The 24584-nt window shown below is 34.6% G+C and overlaps 1 protein-coding gene across 2 annotated transcripts in view; it reads right to left on the bottom strand.

Annotated features, from left to right (window-relative positions):
• Positions 1 to 24584, bottom strand: part of Shark (SH2 ankyrin repeat kinase) — a 130498-nt gene that overhangs the window by 39328 nt on the left and 66586 nt on the right. For both annotated transcript variants that reach the window (XM_089098685.1, XM_089098686.1), the window contains 3 exons: positions 20146 to 20275; positions 3478 to 3593; positions 1267 to 1407 (listed from right to left, as the gene is read on the bottom strand). In XM_089098685.1, the coding sequence (XP_088954811.1) occupies positions 1267 to 1407; positions 3478 to 3593; positions 20146 to 20275 (387 nt within the window). The remainder of the gene's footprint in view (positions 1 to 1266; positions 1408 to 3477; positions 3594 to 20145; positions 20276 to 24584) is intronic.

Here is a 24584-nt window from a genome sequence, read left to right as displayed (position 1 = left end):
ACCCGCCAAAATATTTGAGTGTTATTAACAGTTCAATTAAAACTAAATTAATCTTTCAAATTGAATGTTTTATATAGTTGATTTTTGGCTCATTATATTTGAAAAAGTTATTTAAAAGAAGATTAACAAAAATAATGATGTTTTTAAAATACCGAAACTGATTTTTTTTTTTTTTTTTTTTTTTTTTTAATAGGAGGGTTTTCTCCCGTACAAGCTTGCTTCAGGGAATCGAAGATGAATACTTTATTTTTAAATAAACCCAGTATTACTTAATAAATTTTCACAAATAATTTCACATAAAAAAGGCTTCTTCCTAGAAACATTTTTAAGTTATTGCTTTTACCAATTATTTATATATATATATATATATATATATATATATATATATATATATATATATATATATATATATATATATATATATATATATATATATATATATATATATATATATATATATATATATATATATATATATATATATATATATATATATATATATATATATATATATATATATATATATATTTCTTTTAGTTGTTTGTAAATATTGAAGTTTCTAGGGCAGTCCTGCATTCCAGTCAGAGTTGCTACGTTGAAACATGACAAGGAAAAAGCACAACTAATTATTTAAATTTGAAAACAGTTTTTGTCCATAACATCTCAGACATTAAAAATCCATGATCCCTAAAGACATTCTTCAAAGGTCTCCACATCTTCAAAGGAAAACTACATCATCTTATACTGCATGGATTTTGCTAATTTTTTGCTGATTTTACCATGTTACTTTCTTCTTTTTTTAATTTGGCACCCACTGGTACCAAAACTACACAGCCGCATATGGAGGTCTTTTTAATTAAAAACTGAATCCCAATTATTCCTAATTTTTTCAATGTATATGGTTGTATTTTCCCTTGATCGATTCAAACTATCAGGTTTCATTTCACGGTCATTGGTCATCGGTCATCAACCACGATATTTAAAGAAATATGAGATTTTGTCACCACTTTCTTCTCGGCCAATTTTTGCGCTAAAGTAAGACGAGCCTTCCCCAACTAACTTACCTAGAAATTTAGAAGCTATTTCAAGACTACCCTTTTTGAGAAACCAATAACACGATTAAAAATGTAAGGATAATGCAAGCATATCACTGAATTAGCCTTTCGCATAATTATTTCTGTTCTTTTAATCGTAATCGAAATTTACCAGTAAGTATTTTTTTCCAACATAGTAAGAAACAATAATGGTTGTGGATGGACAACTTACCATTTGTAACGGCGGTCCTTTTGAAACGCCCATAAGGCGAACTATGTACGGGTGGTCCAAACTCATCATTAAATTGGCCTCTCGAACAAATTCTTTTTTATTTTGTAAGTTCTGAAGTATCTTCAACGCAACGTGCTGCTCCTAGAATATAATTACATTTAATTTTCTTTTTCAAGAGTAGCATTTTTTTAGAATGTAATATACAAATATTTGCTTAATGTTATGAACAGTTTTGCTTCTCTTTTTACGCTATTCATTTTCTCAGGTCTATGTTCATATTCTACTAAACTACCTTTCATTTAAAAAATTTCATTAAACATATAAATAAATATGGTCGTCCTAAGTATTATCAAAACCCAGCAGTCGTTGTTGCAGCGATAGCCCATGGTAACCGAAAGCCTAAAAACATGTTTCGAAAGTAACCGTCAGGTGAGAAAAAAATTGATATTTGAAGCTGATTCACGAAGGATAAGTTATTTCAGTTAATACTAATAGTAAAAGTTTAATACAGAAACAAATTAATTGGAATTTCTGAAAACAGTTTGAAATCCGTCAAATATGATGGCGGATTGAAGCTAAAATGTACCACTGGAATCATCATGGTTTAAAACCATACACAGGGTAATAATAGTCCTCCACCTTGAACAAGGAGAATCACTTTGTTGCCTTGTCCCCACTGATGCCAATGCTTTCTTTTTTTGCCTAGGTTGATAGTGTCAAACCAGTGATCTTAGAATATTGGGAGAAAGCTCATTTGAACGATAATCGCAATATTCAGCGCTTTTTAAGTAACACAAAAGCTCGCACCGCAGCAAATGGCCGTTTTCTCTCATTTTGCGCCTCAAAACATCATTTTATTTTTCTCCAAAGATGGTCAAAATGCAAGAGAATACAAATTCTAAGATATCTCATCAATTCGGCATGGTCTAACTCCCGAAGGTTTTGAGTCCCCCCCCCCTTCTCCCCTCTTGAGGAAGATCAGGCTTTCTGCAGTATTCTATAGACGGTTTTTTTCTACAAAACGACGTGAATGCTACAATGAGATCCGTATTTATCCACTAGTCGCCAGCTAATAATGACACGAATACGGCAGTGATTACCAAGTTCACTCATAAATCATCAGCAGATAGTCACGTGTATATTATTCTTGAATACTTGTGAAAGACAAGAACTGAGGAAACGTGTGAATAAGGTGAAAAGAAAATGAATAAGGTGTGAAAAGAAAAGGTGTGAATAAGGTGAAAAGAAAAAAAATGTTAGGTTAGGTTAACTATTTTAATCGCGGATTTGCAAGTTTCGCAAATAGCACAAGTCTTTGCATACATGTTGTAATTTTACTTCGGGTATATAAAGGACTGAAAAGTGGAGTTTTGATCTTGTCAACCTTTGTTCTTTTTTTCATGCACTGACATATCGTGCAATTTCGCTCATATATCGGCAAGAGTGGTGGTTATCTTTAAAACCCGAACTTTTTTCGGGCAATACAGAAAGTCCTCTTGACCCCACTCCCCGGCCCCAGTCCGGTGCCATTCCACCACCAGTCATGTTCAGTCCCTACCGTAAGCTGAGCAACATGCACTAAGTATCCACTCCTCCCATTTCTAATCACAACTGGCCTCCTCTTCCTCTTCAATTTGGTCCGCTCCAGTATTCCTCATTTTACCCTCCTTCACTAACAGGGAGGCTCCCAGCTTGTCCCTTTTTTCCAACAACTACCTGGAAACTGTAGTTTAGAATTACCCTCCTCCCTAAAAATAAATCTGTTACTGCCAAACCAGCATATCATTGGAATAAATGCTCGTTACCAATACCTGCCACAATTACCCATTTCACCTCCGTATATAAATGTTACCTATTGCTAAAGTGCAACCCCCCCCCCCCGCCTTGAAAAATAATTAAGCCAATAAATCAAGTTTCTATAGCCCCCTCTAGAAATAGTCTCTTAACTGCTGGCTGTTAGGTTGGAAAATGGTAGTATTCCTTTGGCCACCTCCTGGAGGAACTCATTGTTATGATAATTAAATCTTAAAACAAACAACATACTTTTGTGTGTACATAGTCGTAACAAAATATATTCATGACTTGAACCGAAATCAGAAAACAAAAACTATTAATTCTTTTATCTCTCAGTTTTGTTGTAAGTCTACTGTCAACAAGGTAAGATGAAAGGAGGGGGCGGTGCCCAAAATTAGGCATTTAAGGTCAACTTACCTTTTTACCATTTCCTGGCCGGTATATCCCTCTATAAACAAAGGCGAATTCACCCTCACCAAGTATATCCTGTACTTCCAGACAGTTTGGGGGGATATTATCTTGAGAATGGTCAGCTATAAAAAGATGCAGTTTACATTCATTAAGTTCATAAGCTCAACCATAACAAAGATTAAAAAGCTAGGTAGCATCAATCTATATACCATACATATGCATATATGTATATTTTAAATATATATGTATATTCATATCGCCTTAAAAACAATATAGATAGGTCAGGAATTTGGGAAAATCCGTTTAAAGCCTTAATTTTGGAAAAATATTTTTTTAAATAAATGACTTACGAAATTTATGTGAAAAATAAATTACATCAAATCAGAGTAACTTGGGAGGAAGTGCGAAAGAATTGTTTTTCAGTTGATCGTTCTGAAATAAACTTATAGAGCTTCAATCAAATAAAACAAAAAAATAGAAAGACAAAATTTTTACAAAAAAAAATTCTTATAAAATTGTCATCCTTGTAATCAGTTTTGAATTAATATGCTGAATATGTAAAGGAAAGAGCACTATGAGAAAAACAAGGACGCTGTCAAAGAATGAATTTGTACAAGTCAGAATAACCTAGGAGAAAATGATGCACACCGAAATCTGCGGCGAGAATACAAGCGACAGCGAGAATCAACGAATCGCAAGCTAAATAATGCACAGCAAAATCTGCGGTTAGATGACAGTAGAATTCCAGGAGAATCAACATATCAAATTCAATGTTAATATACAAAATCAAATCGAAGAAATTTTTGTCCGAACAGCTGTAGCAAAAGGCATGGTAAAAATATCCGAAGTAAAGATGATACTTTATGGGTCTCAATCCCATGAGCACTTTAAGATATACGACAATGAGCATCCCAACGCATCACAAATGAAACCAAAGCCCTACAAAAGCTAAGCTGGAGACCTGAACCTATTCTCTGCCAAGCAAGTCTTTGTTTGACACGTTTATACAGTAGGTTCCATTAAAATTATGATGAATTTTACGAGCTGTTTCTGCAAGTCTACCCTGTTTTGTCTCACGAATGGGGGATCGAGCTGAAACTTTCAGCAAAACATATGAGCACAACTTTGAAGAGCAATATAGCTGAAAAAAGTTGAAGAATGACCATTCTAAAGATTATGAAGATGCTCTATGCTGGTATTAAACATTGCTTACTGAAAAAAGTTGAAGAATGACCATTTTAAAGATTATGAAGATGCTCTATGCTGATATTAAACGTTGCTTACTGAAAAAAGTTGAAGAGTGACCATTCTAAAGATTATGAAGATGCTCTATGCTGGTATTAAACGTTGCTAACTGAAAAAAGTTGAAGAATGACCATTCTAAAGATTATGAAGATGCTCTATGCTGGTATTAAACGTTGCTTACTGAAAAAAGTTGAAGAATGACCATTGTAAAGATTATGAAGATTGCTTACTGAAAAAAGTTGAAGAATGACCATTCTAAAGATTATGAACATGCTCTATGCTGGTATTAAACGTTGCTTACTGAAAAAAGTTGAAGAATGACCATTCTAAAGATTATGAAGAAGCTCTATGCTACGTTGCTTACTGAAGAAAATAGAAGAATGACCATTCTAAAGATTATGAAGATGCTCTATGCTGGTATTAAACGTTGCTAACTGAAAAAAGTTGAAGAATGACCATTCTAAAGATTACGAAGATGCTCTATGCTACGTTGCTTACTGAAAAAAGTAGAAGAATGACCATTCTAAAGATTATGAAGATACTCTATGCTGGTATTAAACGTTGCTATCTGAAAAAAGTTGAAGAATGAACATTCTAAAGATTATGAAGATGCTCTATGCTGGTATTAAACGTTGCTAACTGAAAAAAGTTGAAGAATGACCATTTTAAAGATTATGAAGATGCTCTATGCTGATATTAAACGTTGCTTACTGAAAAAAGTTGAAGAGTGACCATTCTAAAGATTATGAAGATGCTCTATGCTGGTATTAAACGTTGCTAACTTAAAAAAGTTGAAGAATGACCATTCTAAAGATTATGAAGATTCTCTATGCTGGTATTAAACGTTGCTTACTGAAAAAAGTTGAAGAATGACCATTCTAAAGATTATGAAGATGCTCTATGCTGGTATTAAACGTTGCTAACTGAAAAAAGTTGAAGAATGACCATTCTAAAGATTATGAAGATGCTCTATGCTACGTTGCTTACTGAAAAAAGTAGAAGAATGACCATTCTAAAGATTACGAAGATGCTCTATGCTACGTTGCTTACTGAAAAAAGTAGAAGAATGACCATTCTAAAGATTATGAAGATACTATATGCTGGTATTAAACGTTGCTATCTGAAAAAAGTTGAAGAATGACCATTCTAAAGATTATGAAGATGCTCTATGCTGGTATTAAACGTTGCTAACTGAAAAAAGTTGAAGAATGACCATTCTAAAGATTATGAAGATGATCTATGCTGGTATTAAACGTTGCTTACTGAAAAAAGTTGAAGAATGACCATTCTAAAGATTATAAAAATGTTCTATGCTGGTATTAAACGTTGCTTACAGAAAAAATAAAAAGTACCTTACATAAATTGGCTTCTTACTTAGTAAGATATTATTCAAAACTCCAAAGGCAGAAAGTCCTAAGAATGAATAAATGGCAAAAAGATGTCCTTTATCTAGTATAGTATTAAAAAAAGACTAAGTAAAAAACTTCATAGTTTTTAGGTTCAAAATTTTCCATGAGAATTATTGCTTTAATTTTATTGATTTACTTATCAATATTTATTCATGAAACAATATAATTTAAAGATTTTAACAATGACGAAATAAATGGACTAATTAAAAAACATTCAGAGAGTCGATATCGAAAAACGATATCGATACATATAGTTGCATGTACTGATAGTACTAAACGCGGTAACACTGATAAATAACAGTATGACTCTTGATAAAGGGAAAATGCCCATTAACTTTTAGAAAACTCAGAAGAAAAACCTAAGCTTACTAAGAAATTTGATAAGAATGTAGTCATTCTAGAAGCATTCGCTTGATCTCAGTAGGAAACGAGTTACCTAGCATGACGGCGCTCATTAGAATAAATGAGGCTGTATGTAGTTTTAAGAGAAAAAAAAGTCATTTTGACAAGGAGGAAGGAGTAGGATCCATTAACCGAATAATAATTTTTTTTTTTTTTTTACTCACTAACATGGTAATAAAATGGAGTAACAAAAACAAAAAAGAAAATACATACAAAATAAACCTTCCTTGGACAATATTAAATATAAAATACAATAATGCAAATCTAAATAATCGCACGAGAGGCTGAAAAGGACCCAACCGCAGGCAAGCCTCTTCTTTTATCTTGGCATTCAACTTATTATAAGATGTCAATATATAAGTAGCACTAAATATTCAAATAATCTTTTGGTTCCTATAACCACGAAGCAGATATAAAAGGTATTTACAGTAACGGAAATAGAACGTTCTAATATCCTGCATATCACTCGTTTCCTTAATTCATCTGTTTTTAATAATATTTTTGAAAAATTGATCCGTATAGAATAATAATTGAAAAGTAACTGAATTGGCAGACCCCTTTCGCCCTCTGCTTTACAGATAGTGAAGTTCCTATCATTGCATGATTTACCAGTTTTGTATGTTAACATGATTAGTAAAAAACAGAGATTAATATTGGTGCAGTTGAAGTAGGAAACAATATTAGTAATTGTTTCTCTGTAGAATAAGGATTTAACCAGGTGTGTCTCACCACCGTTTATATGAATCGCTTTGAAGGATTTCGTCCCGAAGAACGCAGCAAAGAAGATGGAGAACACGGTAATTAATTTAAGGAGGCATAATCGCTTCAATAAGGAATAAATAAGGATTAAGATCTAATGTTAGGTATCAAGAGAAATGATCATTGAAACATAGCAAAATCTATCGAGATAATTCAAAATCAAGTAGATAGCTGCTCTAACCTAGGTAGCGTTACTAGTAAGAAAAACAGATTCGGTTGTAGATGTAAAAAGTAGAATAACCAAGGTGCAGGGTATTATTTCGCAACTAATAAAATTTAGAAGAATAGGAAGATAAGTCTTAGAGCCACGACTTAGATGCTAGAAGCCTCAGTGCTGACAGTTGTCAAGTGCAGTCTGAAACCTAGGTACTTCAAAAATTAAGGATAATATGCTAGACCAGTGGTTCCCAACCGATTTTCTGCAATGCCCCACCTAAGAACTTCTATGATCCTGATCCCCCTCGTGATATCTAAATTTAGTTATTAAAAAATCTGTGTATTCACCTAAAGGAAGCTTAAAATACCATTAACCGGGTATCTTCTTGTCGGGTCGTCCTATATATTTATTTTTTTTTGTTAATGAAAAATTCTGTCCGAGTATACCTTTTATGCAATGTATAACGTCATCACAATAATATCACGTATCTTTTTTGCTCTTTAAATGTATTTGAATGCGACGTCATTCACGTGAAATTTCTTTTTTTTAAATAAGGCTCTAAAGTATAGCCAGCTGTAGGGTGCACGTCCTGCCCATGACCCACCAAAATATTGTCATGCCCCACCAATGGGGCCTGCGCCCCACGTTGAGAATCACGGTGCTAGACGCTTTGCAAAGGAATTAACTAAGGATAATTTAAGGTATTAGATTCAACAGCTGTATATCAAACAATGAGCTGACAAAAAGATGGTTTGAACCAAAATTCTAGCTATAGCGAAAGAAAGATTAAAGCAAGTAGGAACTTCATAGCAGTAAATGACTAAATCTATTAACAGAGTGGGTTGAAGTGAGGAGTGAGTGGTGCTGTGTTGGTCTCAAAGGGGTGGGTACAGCGATGAGTGTTCAGTAGTAGCAGCACAGAGAGCTGAAATAAAATTTGGTTAGAGCTCAATGCCTATAGCCATGACGAAAGAAAGTAAGAACTTCATGGAAGAGAGTAAAAGACTGAAGGTATTAACCCAGTGAGGTAAAGAAAGAGTGGGAGCGGTTGTGCTAGACTCAAACGGGCCGATGCAGCGATTAGTTGCCAGTAGTAGCAGCAAAAAGAACGAAAATAAAAAATTCCTTGGAAAATGGGAAAAGAAATCAGCTGGATTTACGCAAAATTTCAAATAAATAATATAATTTGTAATTTTGAAATTCTATTAATAAAGTAGAGAGCGCAGTTAATCAACAAAAATAATTAATAAATTATTAATTAATAAATAAAATAAATTAAAAGATTATTAAATAATAATAATTAAAATAATTAAATTAAAATAATAAATAATAATTAAACAATTTATATAATAAATTTAAAAAAAATTATTAATCAATTAATAGAGTGAAAATAATTTTGTTATAAATAAAGTTTGTTGAAATTTGGCCTGAAAATTTTATGGGAGACAGGGGGGGGGGCACTAATCAAGATTTTTTCCCGGGCGCAAGAGAGGCAAGAACCGCCACTGCGTTTATCTTGCCCTTGGTATATTTCAATACAAATTTCTTCCTCGCGAACGCAGATTAGTCCTCTACTAAGATAGGAAGTCACTTTTTGACCACCTTTGACAACGGGCACGAGTCATTTCTTAGGATACAAAAAGCATTTTTATTGGAAAAACATATATTCTCAAGCTTTTTTTAAAGGAAAACCAGGTTTCTTAATTCTTTCTTTGTGGAACTAAGAGGGGTTAGCTTTGTGATTAGTTAAAAAGATAGAGGGATGGTTGTTGTTTCATTGGAAAGCTGAATAATAACAGAAACTAAGGCCTTTATTCTTCTGGATTCTTTTTACATCGAGAGATAAATCTTGTGAAACTAAAGGACAAAAAATTAGCTGCCTTAGAAGTAGTACATAGCCCTACAAGTTCCTTTTTAACGGCTCAGTTTATTAATATTGTTCACTTGAAATAAAAGCATATTTACCTGATCAAAATCTCAAGAGCGGCATAGTTTCTATGACATATTGCAAAAGATATTTAAGGTTGGAAAATTCCTCGGAAAATGGGAACAGAAATCTGCTGGATTTATGCAAAATTTCAAACAAATAATACAACGGTTATAATAATTTTGTAATTTTGAAATTTTATAAATAAAGAAGGGGGCGCAGTTAAGAAACAAAAATAATTAAGAAATTATTAATTAATTAGTTAATTAAATAAATTAAAAATTAAAAGACTATTAAATAATAATAATTAAAATAATTAAATTAAAATAATGAATAATAATTAAATAATTGATATAATAAATTAGAAATAAATTATTAATCAATTAATAAATTGAAAATAATTTTGTTAATAAATAAAATTTTGTTGAAATTTGACCAAAACTTTTGTAGGGGACAGGGGGGGGAGCTAATCAAGATTTTTCCCCGGGTGCAAGAGAGGCAAGAACCACCACTGCGTTTATCTTGCCCTCGGTATTTTTCAATACAAATTTCTTCCTCGTGAACGCAGAAAAGTCCTCTACTAAGGTAGGCAATCACTTTTTAACCACCTTTGACAACGGGCATGAGTCATTTTTTAGGATACAAAAAGCATTTGTATTGGAAAAACACATATTCTCAAGCCTTTTTTAAAGTAAAACCAGGTTTCGTAATGCTTTCTGTTCCGAAACTAAGAGGGGTTATAGCTTTGTGGTTCGTAGAAAAGATAGAGAGATTTTTACGTCACAACTTTTTGAAGACTATCCAGAAGCGTTGTAAAATCGATGCTACCCCACAGCACTATCATCAATGACGAGGTGAAATGCTTTCGTTACAAGTATATTATATAATGTGGTACGGTCTATGTGCATATTGTTTGTGTTTTAAATGCTGTATTTGTTATACGCAGTATGTTATGATCTCTTCAGTTTCATCATAGAGATACAGAACTTATAAATGTTTGGATTTTGCGTAGGAAATAGAAAAAGTGATGACACTGACATGCCGATTTTATTAACTCCATGATCTCCAGCCAGAAGAACAGCAATAAAAAAATGCATATAAAAAGTCTTAGGCAAACCATTGCTCTCAAAATATTTATGGAAGTACATGGCTACCGTTTAATGCCAAAAAACGATCGTAAATATCTGTAGAATGTAACCTCTACAGAATTATACAAGTCTACGGTTCATAGATACAAGACAAACAAGTTTTAAGAATTGCAGTGAGCCGATAGCAACCACAGTATCGACCACACTGCCAAACTGAAATGGCGTCTTGAGCAAGGCAATTGCGAGATTACTTGTTTAAACAATAATACTCCAAGTATCAATTCCTAATTAGTGCATGGCGCCAACCTTAAGGCCGAACATATGTAACTTTTTTCGGCACCGATTTGCCAAATCAGCGCTGAATTGCAAAGAAAACTGCAGCGATTCGAGGTTGAAGAATTTTCTAGTTTTCGGTGCCGATTTACAAAAACGGCACCGAATTTCATCGTGATCAACACAAAAAAAAGAATATTCAAAAATGTTCTTCCTGAGGTGTTTCAATCCTCAACCGTTTCTTTCTCTTTAGTAGGAAAATCAAAAGAACTAAGTTGAGATCAATCATGCGACTATTGATAAACTGCAGTTTGATTATTGGTGTCCATGATGTTAAGCTTCGAAAGTCTCGTGCAAAGGGTACTGTTTCTGTACCGCTATCGTTGGCCCCCTTAGTTGCTGAAATCGCTACTGAAGAAAGTTACGTGTGTCCCACCCTTTAAAGAAACATTCTCGACATTTTGAAGCTTGGTTCAAAATCCAATTTGGATTTAGAAGAGAAATCCTTAGGTAGAACTTACCTTAACACAACAAGTACAACTTTAACTTCAAAAATGATTTAGATAGTATATTTTAACACTAAACTAAATGACCCCATTGTCTAGCTTTCGAAGCTACGATTTTGATAATTTTCTATTGTTTTTAGCTTGAAGCAATTTGAACATCTCCTACGGATTCACAACAAATCAACTTTTCTGGAGAGAATATAAACTAGCATAAGCCACTTACAATTTATTGAAACTCCCATCTAGGTCTTTCAATCAAAAGTTCACCTTGTTTTTAAGGCTCAGTCACAATGAAATTTAGCGAATAACAAAATTTATCTAGCGCTAATTTGAGCCAATCAGATTTTCTATAGAAGTTTCTGATTGGCTGAAAAATCTACGAAAAATTCTGATTGACTTAAATTAGCGCTAGCTAAATCTCAGCATAAGCCTCATTGTGAATGGGGCATTAGTTGCGGCACTCGTCGGGTACTGCTTTAATATATGTAGGTGAATTACAACTATTCCTTTATCATTCTAGCTTTTCCAGAACACGAGATTTTGTCCTTACAACTACGATAAAAGCCAGAGAAATTATGGACAAAGGAAGAAACTTTCTTTCGGAGAATATTATTATTTTTACACTTCATATACATGACACCTTCCTGTCTCGAGAGACAGCGAGAGAAGAAAGTTTTCTTTCCATTTGTTTTATAGAATCTGACAACGAGAATACAACTATGTTGGGACAGCCCTTAAATGCTTGAGAAGCAGAAGCCTTTTCCACAATCAAATTAAGAATGAAGACACCTGGGGGCTATCCAAAATTCAAATAAAAGCTGCGTTCCACTTACACTTCTACTTAAAAAATTTTGAGCAGCGACGAAGAACGATGCGATCTGAAAAAGATGAAGATTGGAAACTCAGTCTATTACAGGCGTTATGCTTTGAAATTAGAGGCTGGTAGTACATCATTTCCCTTTTTTCTGATCAAATATTGTAGTGATTTATTTTGAAAAACAGCATCTCTCTTGTATGGGTGCAATTTTTTTTTTGGGGGGGGGGGGCCTGGGGCTTTTAATATCGATTTTAGGCTAATTAAAGCATGCTATAAGTAAACACTTTTGGATCCTCATAAACTCTTTCAAGGCTTTTATGCAAGGAAGCAGCTTCCAAGGATCATATTGGGGGTTGTTTTGTTTACATCCCTTACCCTCCTAAGGTTTGCACCAATGGACTCGTGTATCCTGTCTCTTCCAGGCATGCTACCATCGAGGAAGATCGCATTTAAGGAAGTGTAAGCCATGCGTGACAAAGAAGAGCATTTTTTTTTTCTCGGGAAAACTAAGATTTTGCCTCAAAATTTGGTGCCAACCAAGTTGAGTTAAAGCAGGTGACTATCCATTTGAACAACTGCTGGTACAGCTACCATTGCAAACTTTGTAGCAAGCGAAGTTCTGTCAAAAAAAAAAAAAAAAAAAAAAAAAAAAAAGACAACGCAAACCTCGAGAAGCCGGTTGCCTTCTTAACCTGATATATTAATGGTAACAGGGTAACCAGAGGTAGCGCAGAAGTAGAATTTAAATACAAAATAAAGCGAACGGATAAAATAGTATCAAAGGATATTTTACTTTCATGGTTCTGAAAATAATGTTAAATCACCTTTCTCAACTAAACAGTGAGCACTGGCCGTCAAAATATTCTCAAATAGTCACGTGGAAACATATTATTTAGTGTTGGAATTATATTATACAATATAAAACTGAGATTCGAAACAGTAGTTGAAGGCTCAAAGCAAGCACGCAAATCAATACAAATCAGTCCATTATTAGTTTTTAATGCAAATGTTTTCTTTTAAAGGTTTTTTCTTCTTTTTTTATCCTGCAGCCCATCGAAATTTTTCTCCAACATTTCTTATTGTTGGCCAAATCCTCCAGAAGAAAAAACTTACTGCGCTTTCACAGAAACACTTATTAACAGTTAGCAACAATTGTTCTTAGAATGGCGCAAACGCGCCTTATGTTTGTAGCGTTAAGCAACTATTAATCAAGTTAGATCCTCTTACTATTAAAGGGGTATGATTTGAAAATTGAACATTTTCTAAAGCCTGGGTTGAGGTAAAAGTGTGAGCAACATCTGTTTAACAAAAATAAGGAAGCAAAACATTTTCAGGGGCCCAAGTGTTGAAGAAAAAACCTAATAATAAAAAATAAAGAAAACTACGGGAATTTTTTAAGCATCCAAGCTTTAGGAGGGCTCGAACCTAATGCTGTAACCATATTATACAGATTTACTGATCAAATTTTCTGATGCAGTGAAGGTCTGAGTGAGTAGAATTATATTTTAATTAGCTAGATTCCATTCCTTAAAGACCTTGCATGGATAAAACGACTAGCCTACTTGACTGATTCTAATTGCTGAAAGGGGGCCCTAAGTAATATTCGGTTGATATGAATAAGGGCCCTTGCCAGTAATTTTTCTTTGATAATTTTCTAAGAAGGTTTTGTAAATGATGTGTCTTTATTGTTGAAATTATAAAAAATTATATTAAAATTTTAAAAGATGGATGCATCACTGACAAAGAAACATTATGACGGGTGAATGGAAGAATTATTTATTACGATTTTGCAGCTAAAACAGGAAAATATTTTGTTAAAAGCAAAAATAAATTTAATTCAGAACTGATAAAGCTGAAATCGTCAGCACTGTGAGTGGATTTACATACAAGAAGAAACAATACTCTGATTCATGGGACAGACACACTAAATGGAACTCAAAATCTTCGTGACACAGCAAAAAATTTCTTCGGAGCAAATCTCGCTATAGCAAATTCTGGTCAGACAGAAATTAGTGCCTTGTACAGAGTAAGAGAAAATCTGCCATGTTTGCTGGTGAAGCCAGCCTTAATATGCGAAGTGGCACGAAAATGAACGAGGTTATTCTTATACAATAGTTGATCAATTATGATCGATCTTTGCTTCTCAATAAATGCAGCAAATCAAGGAAAGCAAGCTATACTAGTTCAACTGACTTCCTTGCTGAGTTTAGAAAGCAAAAAACGTATTATTGCTTTTCGGTGTGAAACTTAAAACGCACAAAAAGCAGGGAGGGTCTGCGAGACTCGTGTTTCGCAGTGAACTATGAAACTCTGGCTGGAGACAAAAAAAAAAACTTGCAACAATGGGTTATATACATTTACGATGATAAAATCCGGATTCGTGTAAACTGTTTAACAAACATGCATCTGAGTCGGTTTTATTCAGGCCAGTGATGGCCAAGAGATGTATTTATTTTCTCACTTTTTGTTATTATTTATTTATTTTTTGCTTATAGATTTGAAGTATTGTTGAAATTGCACAGCAATTCTGTTGTCAAGTTGTATGGCGAGTAGCAATGTAAAAAAGGGCTTTTGATTTCTAATAATTTTTTCTTTTTTATTCAATTTTCTTTTCCTTTTTGTTGTGTGTTCAAACTTAAAATATCTATCTGGTTTTACTTTTGACACTGTGTTCCACGAAAAAGTTCACGAATATTCATTGCTTTCAGTTCGTCGTTCTTCTGGGAACACATTAGTGTTTCTTTTGTGATTGTTTCTCCTGTTATCACGTTTCTTTTTTTTTTCTTTTCTGCGTTTTCCTTGCTCGGTCTCAGTGTTTTTAGCCTATCCTTTTTTTTCAATTTTCATTATGTCATAAAAATATTTCATTTTGCAATATTTTCGACATTATTTTAACAATCCACAGTTGGGGTAGGTGTTGCACAGGTTCAGGCTGCAGAGTCTATAACAAAGATAATTTTTCTAACTCTGGTTCCAGGGATTTATATTCTCTCGGTGGGTGTCTACTGCTACACAATAACTCACTCGACGTCTTAATTATTAAGAATAATTCTGCAGATCTTGATAAAGATTTTCGGTTACTATGGGCTAGAGTTCGTTATTTACTAGGTTGCGTCTGACACTGCAATCCCAAAATAATTCAAGTTTTCCTCCTTTGAAAAGCAGTGAATATATATCTATTTTAAAGAGGTTTGCCAAACAAGAAGACACTTTATCGGTCCTTCAGCTTAATACAGAAACCATTGTTCACCAACTGACAGTTTGGGATGGAATGCCTGATGTTATCAGGCTATGTGAGACCTTCCTGGATACAAGTACTGAAAGGCTTTTGGAAATACCCGGATATAGAATGAAGCGATTAAATCTTTGGATAATGACAAGAGGCGGTCCGGCCACCTGATAATCTTCCGCGTATCGTTAGATGTGATGTATCAAGGAATAAAGAAGGGGTCGTTGAATCCCAGTTTATTACTATAAAATTGCGATTGAAGAATCTTATTCTTGGTAATATGTAGAGATCCCCAAGAAAGATGTATTCCTCTGAATCCATGAATAGCTCCTGGCCAGGAGAGCAACGATTATAAATCTTAAAGTCAGGACAGTCATCGTCGAGTTCTGCTGCTCCTGCTCACTTTCACCGTTTCTAACTCTATATGAATATTTACTAGTACTACTACTACTACTACTAACAACTCACCACAGCACCAAGCCGCCTGAGGCCAACACAGCTACGCACGATCCTCCCCCATCCCAATCTATTCAAAGCCTCGCTTTTTACACCCGCCCACGAAGTTTCCATTTCCTTTAAATCTTTCTTTATGACGTCCTCACACCCCAGACGAGGACGACCTGCTTTCCGTTCAGCCCTAGACGGTTGGCCGAAAAGAATAATCTTCGGCAATCTGTCATGCGTCATCCGCACAACGTGCCCTAGCCACCTCAAACTTTCTTTCATTATAGCCCTAGAGACCGGTGTTGAACCACATTTTTCGTATAGCCTATTGTTTGAAATACAGTCAGTCAGCCGGGTACCCAGAGCAATCCTTAAGCAATTTCTCTGGAAAATATCTAGCAAATCTTCATCCGCTATTCGGAGCGCCCATGCTTCAGAGCCATATTTGACCACTGTCATCACTATAGGTTCTAATATTCTAATCTTGGTTTTCAGACTTGTCTTCCTATTCTTCAGAACTTTTTTTAACTGTGAAAAAAAACACCCTAAGCCTTGGCTATTCTACTTTTGACATCTTCACTGCTCCCACCACCATAGTTCTTCGATTTGTAAGCCTATATTCCTTTATTATTTTCAAGAATTTCCTACAATTGGAAAATATATTTGAAAAACTTGAAAGGTGGCCAATTACGTCCTTAAGCCTACATCTCCACCTTCTTGTGACCCTTTATTTTTGGTGGCTGATGGCTTCATTGTTCAGTTTGAACAGATATTCCAAGTATTGACACCTTATTTTGCTAATGTTGAGAAAACAATTACTTTATCTGTAAGCTCCTCTCCTTCTAAATCCTAATTCAGATGGATTCTTAGTCCATCTTACCTGAAATCAATAGCCCTAGAACGAGTTTTGAGGGAGAAATACCTCAATGAGTCCTCAATGGGTTAAAGGCTTCATCGTCTTCTGCCCCTGACTGTATATCCACCAAGGTAGTTAATTCATTTTTCCTTCGATTACTTCGTCTTTGGTAAAAGTTTAAATCTGTCTGATGAAAATGGAATTTCTTCCAGTTTATTTAAGCAATCCCGCATGATTATTTAATATAAAGATTGACTTTAAACGGACCCGGCTAATTATAGGCCAATATCTTCACTGTCTAAATTTAGTAAAATTTTTGAAAAGACTACACTTTCCAGTCTACTTGATATTTTAGAAGTGAAGGTTTTCTTCGTGAGTTTAAGTTCGAAGCCAAACACTCCATGAAGCACATGGAGCACATGTTCGAACTCTATAGAGCACATTTATGTAATTTTTTTAATTTTCTACATTCGACTCTACATTCCTCCTGCTAGCTTTTTGGATACCATCAAATCTTTTTATTTGTTAACCTAACAATTTCTAATTTCTAAAGTTTCGCACCATGGTGTAAGAGAGAATGCTCGTACCCAACATTGCTCTGATTTTTGTAGACTTTTTTCTTTCTTTTGTGATTCATGTTATGGCCTAATTGTTACAGTTATAAACAAAAACCCACAGCTTGATGCGTTTTGTGTCCCACAAATCTTTCCAGACTTAAAGCATTAGACCACTATCAATGGAAGAAGACTTTCTAGTTGCTTTCGGACGACAGTACCTTCTGTACTCCTACCACAACTTAGCCTCAGGTCCGTGTCAAATTATTTAATTCGGCTGAGGAAATAATTTTGTTTTTCTATACCAACTACCTGGCCATGAAGGCGGACAATTCGAGCTTTGTAATTTTTTCATGGATTTCTCAGGCCTCTCCTCAGCTGTATGATATCTATTTTTCAGAGAGTTCTCTTAGTAGACCTAAAGATCAAAATATCTACTTCATGCATCATATTAATCTGAACAAAATGACAAGGGTAAGAACTTTTAGGAAACTTAAAACACATTTTCCAGGTTATATCCTAGAAATTGTGTTCCGTTGTTTTATTTAGTGTTCATATAGACTTCAATCTCTTCTTCGTTTTCAGTAATAAAAAACCTGTAAGATATATAATAAAGTGAGAAATCTTATCTCCGAAATATATCTCCCCGCTAGTAAGGCATTGCTAGATTTGAAGTCGCTCGTTTCATTCACTTCTTGCAACTACACGGGGAAGTTCCTGCGACCCGCAAAACTGATCCGTAATGTCTATGGTCAATATTCACATTATGATGGTGAATTTCTTGTTGAATAAATGAACTCTTGACTTTGGCGCTAAAAGTTTCCAATAAAATTTTTATTTGAATTTGAGTTATTTTTTTTATGTGTGTCGAAAGTAAATGTATTTTTGATAAAAAAAAATGAGTTTCATCAATCAATTTTATGAAAACTTTTAGACGTCAGACATATAATTCACTTCACGCTGCGTTTTACGCCTTCACACCATTTACGCCTTTTCATAAGTTACCAATGGCAAAAGGGCTAAAGCATAGTGCTAACGGTATAAGCAAAAAACTAACCTAGTCATAGTGATAACAGGCCCCTAAATCTGTTACATTCACCTCTTTGGTCAGTAATTTTTACAGTTTGTATGTGGATACGATGTTGGGTAGATGCATCTTTTTTCGTCATTTGGTAATCATTGCGCTTGAAAATATGCATGAAAGAAATTTAAGCTTTTTTCCAATTTCATGTCATCACATACTTATCCAGCACATAATAATAAAGTAAAATTTTTCTAGGTTTACAAGACAGTGATATTAGATTTGAGCACAATTAAAATAAATACAAATGTTAAACCTAGTATACTTATGCTTATTCCTATTTATCCAAGACTTATTATGACTGAGTATTAGATTTGAGCACAATTAAAATAAATACAAATGTTAAACCTAGTATACTTATGCTTATTCCTATTTATCCAAGACTTATTATGACTGAGAAAACTCTAAACTGTAGAGGTATCAATAGTCAATTTTAGTTACACTAAATTGAATTGATACAGAAAATGAAATTAGGGTGCTAACTGAATATCCCGTGAAAAGTCTGAAAAAAGGCAGTACACCGACAGAGGTATACCCTCCAAATGATATACTATACGCTGCACAATTTAAATCCCCATCTACGTGTACTCATCCATTCTTAGTTGCCCGTAGTATAGGTGGCAGCAGCATTTCTCAATAATGATGGTGGGCATTTCCCGGCTCCTACTTATATAGTATTTACCCTAGAAACAGAAACAGCACATATTTGGAGTTATTTATGATAGCAGAGGAGGTTTAAAGGAAGGAGCTAAGATAATACACTATCTATTTTTACAAAAGAAAGAAATCAATTATTTTATAGAATCTGACAACGAGAATACAACTATGTTGGGACAGCCCTTAAATGCTTGAGAAGCAGAAGCCTTTTCCACAATCAAATTAAGAATGAAGACACCTGGGGGCTATCCAAAATTCAAATAAAAGCTGCGTTCCACTTACACTTCTACTTAAAAAATTTTGAGCAGCGACGAAGAACGATGCGATATGAGTTTTTTTGTGACAGAATTAACATGTACAATCAAATCTTGGTTCTCGACTGCAATTAGTTCTGGAAGCATGTTCCAAAACTGAATTATCGCAGAGACGAATCACATTTCCTAAATACTAATGAACAGAATATAGATATCCCATGCAGTAAAAAACAAATAACAAATGCACAGTGCAGCGAACGAATGTTTTACAACATTACGGTCAGATCAAAATATTTACTTCCGGTCGGTCTCACAGCCAAGCGTCATTTATGTTCAAAAATCAAAATTTGTTCGAAAACAGAGACAAATTGCTTGAATTTCCCGTTAGAAACCCCTATCTGTACAAAACAAATTTCTGTATTTATGCCTTTTGTAGTACTACCAAGAGAGTCTAGGTTTCTAATTCAATCAGGACGCCAGGTTCTTTTGGACTTAGTACATCAGAAAGAGAAGCAATGCACCACACCAAGGTTCGTATCAATCAAGATAAAATTTCAAAAATTATATATATTATATATAAAATTATATATAAAAATTAGATTATAAAAATTATAAATTTAAAATTATAAAAACTATAATTTTGTAATAATTATAAAATTTATTATAAAAATTATATATGTTTTATATATATAAAATTATATATGTTTTATACATATAAAATTAGATTTCAAAAATTATTCAGGACACTAGGATTAGCACAAAAACCAAGAATAATTTTCCTTAAGAACGTGCAGCCGAAATAAAAAAAAAAGGTTATGCTGCTCGTTTGTCACGTTTTAAGGCGTTTCAATGTTTGACTTTCTATTTTTTCATGCGGTTTATAGCTAAATTAATTTATTACTTTAACATATTTGCTTACAACGAGTATGTATTATAGCTTCCGTCGAATGTTTAATAAATAATTAAAGAAATTATTCTTTCTAGAAGCATAAGAAACAAAGCTTCCTTTTTATTACCTCTCCTTTCTGGTTTTGACTCTCCTTCATTATCCAAATGGCTACGAACTGGTTTGGGCGACGGCCTTCTTTCAGGCAGAGGAGGTGCAAGTAGTGATACACACGAGGTTGAGGGACTCTGATTGCGATTCTGGAACAACAACCAATCAGATAAATTGATGTTTTGTTATTAAATATTTAGAGCTTTTTCTATCGTGAGAATACCTTAGAACACTAATTTTAAAAACATTTCGAAAAAGACGTTTTTCAAAGAAAAGTATAACCATTTTGAACTTATGATCAGCAGATACAAATACCTGTTAAAATTCAAACTCAAAACGACCAGAGATTACTCTTAAAGAATAAATAAAACCCAAAACGAACAGAAAATTAAATAAATAATCATGGCAAAAAAAACATACAACAAGTAATAATATAAATGAATAAATAGATCTTACAGCGAGTAATGCTTAGATTGCATATGCAAATCAAGCTTGAAACGAACAAAAATCACTACAAACAAGAGTTTGGGTATCGCCTCCTTCTCTCACTGTAAAAGTCTAAAACCTACTGCGTCATTGGCGCTGCACTGAAAACGAATCGTATTACAAATATATTCTTTTGTACTTAACATTAAAAATAAACATTAAAATTACAGTAAAATTTTGAACTGATGAGCTTGCAGCAATTAATATCATTATACATCAAATATTCATTTTAATTTATTAGTTCTTTCTAAAATTGTTCAAGACAAATATAGTTTCCACTACAAACAAGAGTTTGGATACTGCCGCCTTCCTTAACTGTAAAAATCTAAAGCCTACTGAGTCATTGGCGTTTCACTGAAAACGAATTATATTACAAATATTTTCTTTTCCAGTTCTTACAGCATTGAAAATGAAAATAAAATTACAGTGAAATAAAATCTTGAACTGATGGATCTTTCAACAATTAATATCATTACATATCAAATATTCGATTTTTGTTCGTTTCAAGCTTGACTTGCATATTCAATTTAAGTTTCACTCGTTTTAAGATATATTTATTCGTTTACATTAGTATCTATTGTATGTTTGTTTTTATTGATTGTTTATTTAATTTCTGTTCGTTTTGGGTTTCATTTATACTTCAATAGCAAAATATTATTTATCTTTTTAAGCTTGATTTGCATATTCAGTTCAAGCACTATTCGCTTTAAGATTTATTTATTCATTTATATTATTACTTGTATGTTTTTTTGTTGTGATTGTTTATTTAATTTCTGTTCTTTTTGGGTTTCATTTATTCTTTAATAGTAATTTCTGGTCGTTTTGAGTTTGGATTTTAACAGGTATTTGTATCTGCTGATTTTAAGTTAAAAATGTCCTTTACTTTTCTTTGAAAAACTTCTTTTTCGGAAAGTTTTTTTTTAATTAATTTTTGCTCGTTTTTGATTGCAAAAAGCTCCAAGTTTTTAAAAATTTCTAATTCCAATATAAAACTTTTTTTTTCAAAATCGAACGTTCATCTAAAGTATCAAAACTAGTTTCAAAGTAACAATATCAAAGTAAAAAAATGGATCTGTGTCCAAGTCGGAGTTTTTATATACTTATGTTTGAAATATTTTTAACAAAATGGCTATCCCAAAATTTTTATCAGATACGTTTGGGGGAAACGGACGTGGGGGGGGGGAGACTAATTGCCCTTCGATCTCTTTTGACTCTTTAAAAGTGAACTAGAACTTTCCATTTTCAATCAAATGCTCTCTGAAGTTATACGAGCATCCCTTCTATAAGAACCATATATGCCCCACGGCATAACTTACAACGCCTGTCCCAGGGCTCTGGGGGTTGTGTCGACCCTGGAGTTTTAATATCTGATGTTTGAACTATTTTTAACAAAATGGTCACCTCACAATTTTATGGGATGGGTTTGGGGAAGAAAAAGGCGCGGAAGAAGGAAAGGCTAATTGCCCTCCGATATCTTTTGACTCTGAGAAAATGAACTAGAAATGTTAATTTCCAATCAGATGAGCCCTCTCTGAAGTTTTACGAGCATCCCTTTCATAAGAACCATACCCGGCCCTAGGACATAACTTACAACGCCTGCCCCCCCCCCCGGGCCCTGGGGAGTTGTGTCGACACCGGAGTTTTTGTTATCTGACCTTTGAACGCTTTAAAAAAATACCCATCTTAAATTTTGTATCGGATGGGTTTCGTGAAAAAAGGGCGTGGGGTGGGGCTAGTTGCCCTTCGATCTCTTTTGAATCTTAAAAATTGAACTAGAACTTTCAATTTCCATTCAAATGAGCCCTCTCTGAATTTTATACAAGCATCCCTTCCTTAAGAACCCTATATGCCCCCCAGGGCATAACTTGCACCGCCTGGACCTGGGCCCTGGGGGATTGTGTGACCATTGAACTATTTTCAACAAAATGGCTATCTCAAAATTTTTATTGGATGCATTTGGGGAAAAAGGGGCGTGGGGGTTAGTTGCCGTGTGATCTCTTTTGACTCTTAAAAACTGAACTAGAACTTTAATTTTCAAATCAAATGAGCCCTCTCTGAAGTTTATACGAGCATCCCTTCCATAACAGCTATTTATACCACCCGGGCATAACCTACAACACCTACCCCGGGCCCTGAGGGATCGTATCAACCCTGGAGTTTTCGTTATATGATCTTTGAACCATTTTGAAAAATGGCTCTCTCAAAGTTCTTATCGGATGGGTTTGAGGAGAATAGGACATGGAGGGTAGGGGGGCTAGTTGCCCTCCGATTAGTCCTAAAAAGTGAACAAGAACATTCAATTGCCAATAAAATTAGAACACACCGAAGCGTACACGAGCATCCCTTTCATAAGAACCATAGGCACCCCCAGTGCAACACTTACAACCCCTACCCCCCCCCGGCCCTGGGGGGGGGGGGGTGTCGACACAGGAGTTTTTTTATCTGACCTTTTAACTATTTTTAACGAAATGGCTATCTCAAATTTTTTTTCGGATGGGTTTCGGCAAAAAAAGATGTGTGGGAGGGGGGGTTAGTTGCCCTCGGATATCTTTTGACTCTTAAAAAGTAAACTAGAACTTTCAATTTCCAATCGAATGAGCTCCCTCTGAAGTTTATACGAACATCCCTTTCATAAGAACCATATGCACCCCCAGTACAACACTTACAACCCCTACCCCCCCCCACCACCAGCCCTGGGGGGGGGGGTGACACCGGAGTATTTTGTTGTCTAATTTTTGAACTTTTTTTTTTAAATAGCTATCTCAAAATTTGTACCGGATGGGTTTGCGGAATAAGAGGATGGGGGGGGGGGAAGGTTCAATATCCGATCAAATGAGCCCTCTATGAAGTTTATACGAGCAACCCTTGCATAAGAACAATACATGCCCTTAGGGCATAACTTAGAACTCCTGCTCCCGGGCCCTGGGGGGTTGTATTGACACCAAAGTTTTTCTTATCCGACCTTTGAACTATTTTTAACAAAATGGCTATCCCAAAATTTTTATCAGATACGTTTGGGGGAAACGGACGTGGGGAGGAGACTAATTGCCCTTTGATCTCTTTTGACTCTTTAAAAGTGAACTAGAACTTTCCATTTTCAATCAATCATTTATACGAGAATCCCTTCTCTAAGAACCATATATGCCCGCAGGGAAAAACTAAGGGCACCTGTCTCCGGGCCCTTGGGGGTTGTGTTGACCCCGGGTTTTTTAACCTGAATTTTCAACTATTTTTAACAAAATAGCCACCTCAAAATTTTTATCGGATGGGTTTGGGGAAGAAAAAGGCGTGGAAGAAGGAAAGGCTAATTGCCCTCCGATATCTTTTGACTCTGAGAAAATGAACTAGAAATTTTAATTTCCATTCAGATGAGCCCTCTCTGAAGTTTTACGAGCATCCCTTTCATAAGAACCATACCCGGCCCTAGGACATAAATTACAACGCCTGCCCCCCCCCCCGGGCCCTGGGGAGTTGTGTCGACACCGGAGTTTTTGTTATCTGACCTTTGAACGCTTTTAAAAAATGGTTATCTCAAAATTTGTATCGGATGGGTTTGGGGAAAAAAGGGCGTGGGGTGGGGCTACTTGCCCTCCGATCTCTTTTGACTCTTAAAAATTGAACTAGAACTTTCAATTTCCATTCAAATGATCCCCCTCTGAAGTTAATACAAGCATCCCTTCCTTAAGAACCCTATATGCCCCCCAGGGCATAACTTGCAACGCCTGGCCCCGGGCCCTGGGGGATTGTGTGACCATTGAACTATTTTCAACAAAATGGCTATCTCAAAATTTTTATCGAATGCATTTGGGGGAAAAGGGGCGTGGTGGGGATAGTTGCCCTGTGATCTCTTTTGACTCTTAAAAACTGAACTAGAACTTTCATTTTCAAATCGAATGAGCCATCTCTGAAGTTTATACGAGCATCCCTTCCACAACAGCTATATATGCCACCCGGGCATAACTTACAACGCCT

Source organism: Artemia sp. Qi Xiang Cuo, chromosome 13, assembly GCF_049724085.1.
Source record: "Artemia sp. Qi Xiang Cuo chromosome 13, ASM4972408v1, whole genome shotgun sequence".
Lineage (NCBI taxonomy): Eukaryota > Metazoa > Arthropoda > Branchiopoda > Anostraca > Artemiidae > Artemia > Artemia sp. Qi Xiang Cuo.
This window is presented reverse-complemented; position numbering and strand designations above follow the sequence as displayed.